The following is a 12,832-nucleotide window of genomic DNA, read 5'->3' on the forward strand; positions in this document are numbered from 1 at the left end:
GCAGATTGAATGATAACTCATGTCTCGTTCAATGATATCTTTCTTTCTTTTTTTATGAATATTTTATGATACACATGAAAAAAGATATTAAAAACTGATAGTTTTTGAAATGTTTTTTTTCCAAAAAGAAAATTAAATAATTTTGTTTTACATAATTAAACAGATTTTTGAAATTATCTTTTCTTGAAAAAACAACTCAAAACTTCGAAAAGCAGTTGAATTTCTCGATAAGACTTCCATAATAAAAATGATATGGATCTTCACTCCACTTCTTCTGTGCTTACACGCACGGAACATAGTGTTTTAGAATCTCAGAAAGCTTCACTTCGCATTAACAAACGTACAGGAAAAGAATATATAAATCAGTATGAGATCGTTAAGAGGATTGGAGAAGGATCATATGGATATGTTGTTCTCTGCCGAGATACAGCAAATGGAAGAAGAAAAGTCGCAATGAAAGTCATGAGTAGATCGCAATTGATGAACAAAAAACCTGGGAAGGGAGCGGCAGCTGTATTAGATGGTTTTCTTTATTTTTATTTTTTTAATAAAATTATCAATTTTTTGGTTAATCCTTCTCATTCATTATAACTGTTTTCTGAATTATTGATAATACACTATATAGATTTGAGGAGAGAAATTGCCATCATGAAAAAACTCGACCATCCAAATATTGTGAAGTTGTTCGAAATTATAGATGATGCAGCGACAGGAAATCTGTATCTGGGTTTGATATCGATGCTTATGGATTTAATATTTGAGAGTTTTAACATTCATCAAAATCAGTTATGGAATATTTGCCTGGGGGCCCATGCATGAAAAGACATGATAAACCTCTCCCAGAAGAGGTGGCAAGAAAATATGTTCGCGATATCATAATGGGACTTGAATACTGTTTGCAGCAAACATAGTTGAACATTTATTTATGTTTTTGTCTTTTGTTATTTGATTGACATTAAAGGTCATGATAACGGAATCATTCATCATGATTTGAAGCCCGACAATATTCTTATTGGAGCAGATGGTACTCTTAAAATATGGTTTGATGCGGATTTCATATACTTAAAACTTTTTTCATCTTGAGTTAATCTCTCTTACTCTTTTGTAATTTCAATGATGCTAGTGATTTTGGTGTTTCAATGATCTTTAACGGAGGCGATGATCGTTCAACAGTAATACGAGGGACGCCACCTTTTCTTGCTCCAGAAATAGTCACATGTTTGCCATTATATCAGCCTTCTCCATATGCTCAGCCATTTTCTTGTTATATTCTTTTTTTTTATAATCTGATAACGTTCTTTTTTCTTCCCTCCTTTTTCACAGTCAAATCGAGGCAGGTCCCTTATGCTGGGAGGCCTGTGGATATATGGGCATTGGGAGTTACTCTGTTTATGTTTATTTTCGGACAGCCGCCATACAAAGGACGCACCATTGAGCACACCTTCCATCTCATTGCATCACAGCCGTATGCTGCTGGTTGATTGTTGAGAATTCATTCATCATTTATTAATTTTTTGTGACTTAATGTTTCATATTTTTTGATGTTTAAACAATTTATTTATTTATTTATTTGAATACTAACTCCTTTTTTACTGGTTTTTCATATCTCTATCTGTGAAATTCTATCTCACTTATCATTTTAAGCCTTCTGATGCCCCGTCGTGTTTCTCCCGATTTGGAGCGATTCATTCGGCGAATCCTCGACAAGAACCCTTCCACACGCATAACACTCAACGAGATGAAGGTTTGATGAATGAAATATTCTATTGGTCTTTTCATTTATTTATTTATTTATTTATTCATTTATTTGGATATTCATTTTATTTATTTATTTATTTTTTCATTCATTCATTTATTCAACCATTAATATATTCATCCATTCATCTATCCATTCATTCACATGCACATTCAGAATGATGTGTGGCTGACTCGACATGGGATGGATCCTCTGCCAACAGCACACAGCATCATCCACGTGGCTGAAGATGACATCTCTCACGCTGTCACTCAGACTTCTGCATTCCATTTTATCGTTTGCATTCGACTCTTTGTTTTTTTGCGTTGGATTTATATATACATATTTTCCCACTGTATCATCATCTTTTCTTATTTGTTTTGTTCACTTTCCATTCTCATTTTCTTTCTTTCTTTCTTTCTTCTTCTTCTTCTTCTTCTTCTTCTCTCTCTCTCTCTCTCTCTCTTTCTCTTTCTTTCTCTCTCTCTTTCTCTCTCTCTTTCTTTCTTTCTCTCTCTATCTCTCTATCTCTCTCTCTCTTCTCCTCTCCATTTCCTCAGGCCTCCTTAAAGCTCCGAGTGCACCGTCTGGCCAGTGCCACCAGACAGCGTGTGACGTCTGCCTCTTCACACAAATCTATCCACTCTGCTGTCTCTGGCGCCTCTTCTGCCACTGCCCTGCCTTCTCAACAGACTTTTCGCTCTTCTTCTACTTCTTCTTCTTCTTCTTCTTCTTCTTCTTCTTCAGCTGCAGCTTCTTCTTCGTCTTCTTCGAATTCTTCTTCATCCTCACACGCTGCCTCTTTTTCTCCGTTTGTGTCACGAAGCACCAAAGATAGAGAAAGAGAGAGAGAAAGAGATAGGGAGAGAAGGAGAGAAAGAGAAAGAGACAGAGAAAGAGACAAGGAGAAAGGGAAAGAAAGGGATAGAGAAAGAGATAGAGACAAAGACAGAGACAGAGAAAGAGACAGAGACAGAGACAGAGAAAGAGAGAAAGGGGGAGAAATAGAGCGGATGCCTGAATGCAGCAGAGAAGCCAGGAGGAAGAGAGGGAGAGACCAAGAGAGCATCAAGTCAGCAAGTGAAGAGAGGCTGTCTCAGATGCAGCAGATGGCTCTCAATAGACAGTCAGCTTCTTCTTCTTCTTCACACCAAATGCCTTCTTCTTCTTCTTCTTCTTCTTCCTCTGCTTCTTCTTCAAATAAGATCTATCAACGCAACCAGCTCCTTTCTCCCAACCAGTACCAGCCATATCACGACAGCTCTTCCTCTGCTTTAGCCTCAGCCTCTGCCTCTTCCTCTGTGAACGCCTTCTCCTCTTCTTCTGTCTCCCCCAACACCCTCCAAACCTCTCAGCATGCGCTTGGCCCCGCCTCCCCTTCTCCCTCTTTCATCCTTTCACCCCACCTCCCTCACTCTCCCATGTCCCCACCACCTCCTTCTATTCCTTCTTCTTCTTCTTCTTCTTCTTCTGTTGGTGGTGGTGGTGGTGGTGCTCCTCTTTCTCTTCCCCTCCACTCCACCCCTCGTTCCAACTCTGCTGATCCCTCTCCTTTCCCTTCTGTCCACTCAGCCCATTCTGCTCATTCCATCCACTCCTCCACACACAGCAACCCCATCTCCCTCTCTCTCCAGTCTCCTTCTCTCCCTCAGTTCGTCTCCAGCCAGCAGCTCCACAACCCTCTTCTCCTCCCTCCTGCCTCTCTCCCTCACGTACGCTCAGCCTCTCAGAATCCTTACCCTCTCATCTCTCCTCCCTCTTCTTCTTCCTCTTCCTCTTCCTCCTCCTCCTCTTCTTCCTCCTCTTCCTCCTCCTCTTCATCTGGGCTGAGCCGCATCGGCACCGAAGAGCAGGAGCGGATCATTCAACAGCAGCAGCAGGCGATCATCCAACTGCAGCAGCAGATAAACTCACTTCAGCAGCTGACTCAGCAGAACTACTCAGACACACGCCAGCAGAATGTTCAGCTCCTCCTTCCTTCCACAAACACCTTCCAGATGCCTTTCACCCGCCCCCTCGCCATCCCCTCCCCACACATCATCCTCCCTCCCCTCGCCCCCTTCCGCCCTCCTTCTCCTCTTTCTGCTGCGTCTCTTCCTTCTTCTTCGCGTGCCTCGTATCTCCCTGCCCCTCCTTTCTCTGTCTCCCCCACACCTTCTCTTCCGCAGTCCACCTCAAACACAACAACCATTTCAACCACCATCACTTCAACTCAGTCTCAGCCGCATTCTCCTGCCATGCCTGCCACATCATCATCATCTTCTTCCTCTTCTCCTTCCTCCTCCTCCTCATCATCATCTTCATCTTCATCTTCTTCTGCGCCTTCATCTCATCAATCCACATTTTCACCTCTCTCTCAGTCTCAGCCATCTCACACGTCGCAATCACTTCAATCTCCTTCCAATTCAACCCCAACTGCACCAAACATTTCTTCCTCCTCTTCCTCTTCCTCTTTTTCTTCTTCCACAAGCACCACCCCTTCCTCCATCTCCACTTCAAACTCCTCTTCTTCCCCTTCATCCCGTCCCCGTGTCCCTCCTCGCGTCTCCAAGAAGTCTCAATCATCGTCTGCCATCACACGCTCTGCTGCTTCTCAAATCGCCAATGCAGCAGCAGCTGCCAAGCATCCCTTGCAGACAAGCCAGAGCTTCTCATACATCTCTTCGTCTCAGCTGAACAGAGGAAACAATCCTACTCAAGCACAATCACCACTTCATGAAACTGTCAAACAACCTTCTCCTTCTCCTTCACCCTCTCCTTCACCCTCTCCTTCGTCCTCTCCTTCTTCTTCTCCTTCTCAGTCATCACCATCTCCATCACCCCCGTTGCAGTCTGCACAACCTCAACCTCAACCACAACCATCATCATCTTCCTCTTCCTCTTCTTCTTCCTCTTCCTCTTCTTCTCCACTTGTCTCATCTGCCCCAACCAATCCACCCTCCACCACCACAACCGCAACAACCTCCTCCTCCGTCTCTCTCTCTCCTTCCTGCTCATCCGAAGCCATCTTCGAGCCACACCCTAAGCCAGCTGCCAAAATCATCCATCCTTCTGCCACTTCCCCCGCCCTCCTCAACGAGCAGCCAGACTTCCTCTCTCTCACTCCCACTGACCCTCCTCTCCTCTCCTCCCCTCAGGCCCCTGGCTTCGCCACACAGAAGTCCCTCGAATTGAGACAGCCTGCCCCCACTGAATCTCTCGTCACCTCCACCTCCCTCCAGAACGACGGCATCTGCCACACCATCCCCTCCATCACCCTCTCCTCCTTCCAGGCAGTTGTCCCTCTCTCTCCCTCACAGCCCATCCCTCCATCAGTCACCACTGGCTCCACCAACCCAGCCTTGCCTTCTTCCCTCGCAGCGACTGGGATGATGACCCCCCTCTCTTTCTCTCTCTCTGCCACATCTGACGGGCTTAGCCCGTCAAACGAAGATCCCTTTGACCAAATGCTCATTGGAGTCTCTATCGCCCCTACATCTTCAGAGCATCTGTCTCCCATCACTGAATCTCCAGTGCCTTTTGCTGGCAGCTCAACTAAGTCGACTTCTTCTCAGAGTTCGAGTGCAGAGAATGAAAGCAATAAAATCACAAAGGCAAACAACACCACAGATGCTGTAACTGAGAAACCTGAAGTCAACACCCTTGCCAAACAATTAACTGTATCCTTACCAAAACATCCGACTTTATCTCCATTTGCCCTTCCCCTCGTCTTCCCAAGGGCTGTCTCCCACAAAGTGTTCACCAGCACCGCCCAGCACATTTCCACTGGCGACCTCAAATCCTCTCAAATTCACCCCAGCAGCATCAGCAGCGCCAGCCTCTGTGCCAAATCGATCCCTCCGCTGCAGAAGGCGCAGTCGTGTGAGGCTGTCACATCTGACCCACGCAGCCCGCTTCACATACTCATCAACGGTTCTGAGGAGAAGCTGGAGAAAGTGATGGGGCAGACATCTCCGCACTCACCACAGTCGCCTCATTCTCCTCATTCCCCTCACTCAGATCTGCAGCAGCTCACCAAGCAGCCCCCTTCCTCAGCTGTCTCCTTTACCACCTTCCAGTTCCTCTCTCCTTCGTATTCATTCGACCCAAACACCCCTTCCTCTGCAGCTGCCACTGTCGCCTCCACCTCAGTGCTCAGCCAGATGTCTCTAGCCTCCCCCTCCACCCCTTCCCTCATCTCTTCTGCCTGCTCAGTCATCTCCTTCTCTCCCCGTCTGCTGCACCCGAACTTCTCCCCAACTGCCCAGTCGCTCCACGATGAGTCCATGTCACAGAGCACCCGGTGTGCAGAGCTGATGATTGAGGAGGTGCTGTCTGAAGACAGAGGAAGACGCTATTTTGAGAGAAGGCTGCGGCAGGAGCAGATGCAGGCAGACAACAAAGTGAGGAATGCATTGTTTGAGAGAGAAGTGCAGGATGTGCTGGAGAAGAGGAAGAAGAGCAGCTTAAATGAGAGCGAGTCAGAGAAGATGAGCATCGCAAGGACAGACATCATTCCGCAGCTGCTTCTGCTTATCAGACCAGAAAAGGGGAGGAGATGCATCACAGACAGAGGGTTTAAGCACCACTTTGATCAGAAATCACTTTCTGAAGCTGAAACAGAAGAGAAGAAGAAAGAGAGGATGAGCAGACTGCAGTTGATCGATGCCAAAACCACAAAATGTGCTGAAGATGGGCAGAAAGTGGTGTGTTCATTGGTAAAGCGAGAGTCAGACTCCATCAAACAAATCAAGCCGTTCAAGCCATTCAAACCAAGGAAGAGGAAGCTGAAGTATTTGGACTCTCTGTCCGAAGTGATGAGCAATCTAGAGGGTTTTTCAGAAGGGCTGGGAGGAGATGACAAGATGGATGTGATGTCTGGGCTGAGTGCGATGTCTGTGATGCAGCGGAGCGACGGGGCGAAGGACAAAGCAGAGAGGAGGAGGAGGCTGAGGAACAAAGGGAGGCTGCAGAGGAGGAGAGGGAAGAAGCGCCAGCAGCACTGGGTGCAGATTGAGATGAGGATGATCGACAACGAAAAGCCGCAGGAGCAGAAAAGCGGAGAAATCGGAGAAATCGGAGAAAATAGGGAAGCTTCCAAAGAAGCTGGTAGGAATGAGGCACAAGAGGAACTCCAGAAGAAGATGCAGGAAGAAATGAAAAGAGAGCTATTTATTGTGTCAGCAGACAGCGTTATGAACCACACGACCACGTTTTCATCAAGCGACACGATTGAAGCACTGGAGAATGATGAAGACGAAGATGAAGACGAAGAGCTGGATGAAGACGAGAGCATTTCTGAAGGCGAAGGAGAGCTGAACAAGCTGGCAGACACGGCAGAAGTGCAGCTGGAAGACGGCACAGCGTTTGGGGTGCGTTCGAGGCGGGCGAGTGGAGAAGGGAGGATGATCATCGAGTCCACCTCAGGAAGGCTGCAGCTGGTGAGTGTGGAGAAGAGTGCAGAGGGAAGACAGAGTCAGTCTGAGGCGCATTCACATGGGCACCCAGAGGGAATGGCTAATCACTCACAAAAGACAGCCATTTACAGCTCAGATCTGCCAAATGGAAACAATTTGAATAACAAAAAGAAGCAAAAGGAGAGCGCAGATCTTGTGAAAGACGAGTCACTTGATGAGATTGAGGCTGTTGGAGCTGTTGGACCACTGGCACTGCAGGTGTCGCCTATCTTTCTGGGAGCAACTTCCTCTGCACACACATCGGACGAGTCTTCTGTTTATATTCAATCAGCAGAAGCAGCTGACAGGGATGCAAACAAACAGAATGTGAAGGATAACAATTGGAATCAGAAGACAGAGAAAGAGATGGCCAATGACAATAATCAATCCACAAAAACTGATGAAAAGCAACAAAATGGAAGTGGAAATGGCAGACTAGAACGCAAACGAAGCCAAGCGGATGAGCTGAAGATGTCATTGAAAGACATTAACTTGCTGATGATTCCATCTTCTTTCCATTCTCCATCTCATCAGACTTCCTCATCTTCCTCATCTGGTTCTGCTTCATCATCATCATCATCATCATCATCTTCTTCTTCTTCTTCTTCCTCTTCCTCTTCTTCCTCTTCCTCTTCTGATATCCTCAACACACACAACCAGCCAAAGAGAGGAGAAGATGGGCCAGGTGTGATGCTCTGTGGCAACGTGTATGACGAGGCAGCAAAAGTATTTGAAGATCTGGCAGACGAAGAAGCGATCCGATCGCATTTCGAATCTGGTGGCATTACTGAAGAGGAAGACGAGGATGTGGATGAGGACGATGAAGACGATGAAGACGAAGATGATGATGTGACCTTTGCTAAAGGGATGGACGGGATGACTGACATGGACAGCACCAGCCAGACAGAGCTGTCAGTCGTCAGAGACTTCGGCAAGAAGCACCGGAAGGAGTGGATGATCGTCGAAGGAGGCGGAGAAGGAAGAAGAGCTAAATTGTTCCACGAGTCATCTACTGTTATTCTCGACCCGTGTGCTGTGTTTCCCGAGCTGCTGCCATCTTACCAGGTGTCAAATAGTATTCCTCAATCACATCCTCTTCCTTCACATTCATCAAACTCTTCACTTTCACCTGATCCTTCTTCTTCTCTGAAGCAGCTGGAGCCTTCGCTTGTGATCACACCCAATGGCAAGCACATGGGATCTTCCACTTCTTCCTTCGGCAATGTTGTTCTGCAGAGGGTTCCTTCAACAGATTTCAATGTTTCGAATGCTTCGAATGCTTCTGAAAGCAGACAGAGCTTCGAGTCATTCAATCAGATGAACGGAGAACTCTCGTCTGGAGTGCAAAAGACAAACGAGCAAACAACAAAGAACCAAAAGAATGTGACAACACAACTGTCATCATCCAACTCACAATCCACACAGCAGCCATTGCATGACAAACAGCCCTTTGACTGCTACGAGACAAGGACACACGCCTCGCGACTGTCTGGCAACTCGTCCTCTGCTCTTCTATCGAAGAATTCTTCATCGCTGATGGATGAGCACAGCAAAGGAGAAAGTCTGACTGATATTTCGATGTCTAATTATGCTCGGAACATCATTGACAACAACAACAATTATAATAACAATGGCAACAACAAGTCCTTAAATAATCGTTCTAATTCTGCCAACATCACGAAATCCTACTCTTCTTCATCTTCTAATTCCCATCGCTCAAAAGATCATATGGGGCAGAATCTGCTTCCACCATCGCTTTTGTTTCTGCCTCTGAATCAGGACAAACCAGCATCAAAAGGAAACATCAAAGAAGGGACCTCCAATGAAGAGCGATTAACTGACCAATCATCACATCTCCTAGACAAAGCAAGTGCTCAATCAACACCTTCCTCAATGACAACATCCACAATGCTGCAGACCCCTCAATCAGCTGCATTTTTAAGCGGAAGCGACAGCTACGTGTCTCCTCCTTCTTCCACAATCGAGTTTGAGCAGGGCACTTCTGACAGCCTTTCTCAGCACAATGCACAGCAAATGCTTCCTCCTTCTTCGTTCGGCGCTTTCATTAACAACGCCTCTTCCACCACTCCCAACTCAGCTTCTATATTTCCCCCCACAAATTTCAATGAGCAATCACAATCTTCATCATCCTCTGAGAAACAACAGCAAAAGCACCAGATGCAAGATGAGAAGGAGGTTCATTCTGCTTCTCCTCCATTCACCTCGCTGCCTCCTCTTCCTCGTTCTTTCTCTTCGTCTTATTGCACTCAGCATCAAACAGCACACCCACCACTGCCAAACTCATCAGTCTCTTCAAGCTATCTGATGGCGCACTCCCAAACAGCAGACTCAAAGAATGAAGATCAGAAACAGAAATCTCTTTTGGCTTTGTCTTCTTCCTATCCAACAGAATCATCAACATCTTCCTCTTCCTCCTCTTCCTCTTCTTCTTCTTCTTCTTCCTCTTCACTTGGCGTTTCTACAATAGAAACAGACTTCCCAAACACTCAAAACACAACCCTTTCTCTGGCCGATGAAAACACCAGCAACACGGCTGAGACACAAGGAAATGCCACCACACCACATCGTCTTTCCGTCGAGCAGCGCAACGACACCCAGTCCACATACTCCAACTTCGGCCAGAGCCTCACGCCTTCTCTGTTCATCAACCAGAACTCCCTCTCTTCCACAATCAGCGACCCGCCAACAACAACAGTGTTCACCACGCAGACTGGGCTGCTTCCGTCGGTGCGGACACAGCTGGAACATGTGCTGGACGCTCAGCCATTCAACATGCCCCGCTCAGCTCAGATGCCTCGAGAAAGTTCAAACTCCACAAACATCACAAATACTACTAATATCACTAATAATACAAATACCACGTCGTTCAACAGCGCCTGCACGTCCCGCACAAACAATCCTTCCACACTCTCCCGCCCAGTCTCTGCTCTTTCCAGCGCCTCCTCTTCTTCGTCGTCATCTGATTTTTCGGTGGCAAACTCATCCATCTGCTCAAACACAATGGGTACAACAGCACGCTCAACAGTCGATGGAGACGGAGATGGAGAAGGAGAAGGGGATGAGCACAGTTTGATTACGCTGCAGGATCTGTCACCAATCATGGTTATTCAGACATCGCCTGGAGGAGATCAGACATTTGCTTCGAAGGGAGATGAGATGAAGGGGGCATTGGGATTCAACAGCATCGAGGCACAGACAAAGATGACGGTGTCTTCGTCATTCAACAGAAGACAAGTGGCTGTTATGCATCTGCAGCAGGACAGTTCTTCTCTCAAACGCAAGTCGAAAACAGGGGAAGAACACGCAAACAAGCCAAAAAATCAGCATTTGCAGCACAAAAATCAGCAGAAATTAGAAGAATTGGATGATTCTGAAAACAAAAAATTTGAGAACAAACGAAACAGCAACAATGATGAGGCAATTAAATTGGAAGAATGCGATTCATTCCAAGACAATGATGAGTGTCTGCAACAAGAATCCTCAAGTTCTCATCCAGCCGGCAGCAAAATAACCCAGTTTACTCATTCGTTTTCGTCAGACACGCTCAAAACAAGAAAGACGACGGACATGTTTCGTCAACCAGATGGAGAGAATGAAAGTAGAAGCAGAGGAGGATCGATGAGCTCACAGCAGAGTGTGTTCTCCAGTGCGAAAAGCTGCACATCGCTTCCTCAGCGGAGTGACACTGACTCGTCTTCCAGCAGAGAAGGAGAAAGAAAGGAAAGCTCGGACAATGTTGCGTCAAGCACATCTGCTTCGTCACAGAAACACGAACTGACAGTAACTGTGCCATCTGCAGACAAGGAAAACAACTCCACCTTCTCTCTTTTTGTGCCGTCTCCCATCAGCTCTGCTGGAATGTCCATAAACAATCTTCCTTCGTTTGGCTCATCACACACAACCAGCTTCACTGCAATGCTTTCCTCTCCCTCTCAAACTTCACAGAATTCACAGAATTCGCAGGCTTCTCAAGCCTCTCAAACATCTCAAGCACAGCTGGCATCTCATGTGAGCACCCTCTCTGCACACCCCAGCGAAACACACGGCTCTGAGTCTTCACTCACCCTAAGCTCTGCTGACTACCCTTCTCTGCCCATCCCGTCTGCCTTCCGCCCATCGTGCTCGCCTGCCGGCACCCCTTTCACCACTCACCCAACACCCAGCCCTTCTCCAATGATATCTGCTCTTTCTGCACTTTCTGGTTCTCCTTCATCCAGCCACCACCAGCAGTCTGCACTCGAACCCACAAAATCTTCTGATTTCTTCTCTGACCTCTCACACTCTTCCACGAACACACCACCTCCACTCCCCATCCGCCAGCAGCTGGTCAAAACATACTCAGAATCAGATGCCTCTGCTTACAAACTGAGAGACGAAGTTCTTTCTGAGCCGAAAGGGAACAGTGAAAGACTAGCAGACTTTTCACCTTCTGATGCATCGCCTGTGCAGATGAAGATGAATCTGAATATGAATCAGAAGAAGAAGCAGAATGCAAATGCGAATTCGAATCAGAAGCAGACCTCGCCTTCATCACCGCTGATGCCTTCGCAAGATTCTGAAGTGCACGCTGACCCATCCACAGCATCGACACAGACACAAACAGACTCTCCTCTCTCGACTGCTCTGCTGAATGCGACAAACAACCAGAAAACCCACTCAGAACACTCAGAACATGCTGAACATACAACACATTCCCAGACGAATTCTCAGATGACACAGCTTTCTGTGGCGTCGTCCAGCTATGCACTTCCAGCTGATCCCATCTCCCCTGACATCTACACATCCTCTGTCAAGTCAGCGCCTTCTTCCTCTTCTTCCTCTTCCTCTTCCTCTTACACTTCCTATCTCGATGCACTGATGCCTCAGCAGCAGCAGCCGCCGTCGCCTCGTTCTCAGACAACGCTGCTGCTTCTGCCATCAGACACCCAACAGCTGTCTTCACGGAATGCAGATGACACTCCAGCTATACAGGCAGACACGCAAAAACCAGACAACACAAATAACTCGGATCACAACGAAGCGAATGATGATGATAATAATACCAAGAAATCATCTGCTTCAGGTTGCTGTGTTATCCTTTAGGTGAACAGCCTTTGTGAATTTTTTGATTATTTTTTTAGTTGAAGACAAATTTATTCTTCTTTTATGAAGATAATTATTTTTGTGGTTTTTTTAATTGGAATTAGTAATTTCGGTAATATTTTATTTTTCATCAAAATATTTTTACAAGCATTTTATGATAATTTGCATTAATTTTTTGTACATATGACACAAATTAGTAGTTTCGAGAGATATATTTTTTTTGTGTGAAATATCTCTTATTTTCGTTTCTTTCTATTCAAATTATTTTTGTTTTATTTTATATTTATATAAAACGCAGGCTTAATATTGAAACAATATTTGGTATATTTTATTTCGGGCATTTTATTTAGTTTGAAAAAAATTATCTATTGAATGAAGAAAATCCATCAGAACAATATTTGCTGCCCATAATTATTTGTTCAAATTTTTATGTCATCCTTACGCCCACCAGATTTGGTGGCAATTCCGCTCCCAGTGTCATACCCCATTCGATCATTTATTCTTAATGAAGCTTCTATTGTTCAGCCTGATATTTTTTCTATCTGCCCAATTTGTGATA

General features: G+C 45.9%; 1 protein-coding gene across 1 annotated transcript; it reads left to right on the top strand.

The window, feature by feature from the left end:
- Positions 1–252: 252 nt before the first annotated feature.
- On the top strand, positions 253–12,594 carry MONOS_9840 (putative calcium/calmodulin-dependent protein kinase kinase 2; the record flags this gene model as incomplete). Its single annotated transcript, XM_067880376.1, has 9 exons — positions 253–523; positions 626–727; positions 787–894; positions 962–1,040; positions 1,124–1,218; positions 1,324–1,465; positions 1,645–1,744; positions 1,913–2,032; positions 2,296–12,594. The coding sequence occupies 9 exons, from the start codon at positions 253–255 to the stop codon at positions 12,271–12,273; spliced, it is 10,995 nt and encodes a 3,664-aa protein (XP_067734583.1). The 3' UTR covers positions 12,274–12,594.
- Positions 12,595–12,832: the final 238 nt, after the last annotated feature.

Source organism: Monocercomonoides exilis (assembly GCF_001643675.1).
Source record: "Monocercomonoides exilis strain PA203 chromosome Unknown scaffold4-2303458, whole genome shotgun sequence".
NCBI classification, from domain to species: Eukaryota; Preaxostyla; order Oxymonadida; family Polymastigidae; genus Monocercomonoides; species Monocercomonoides exilis.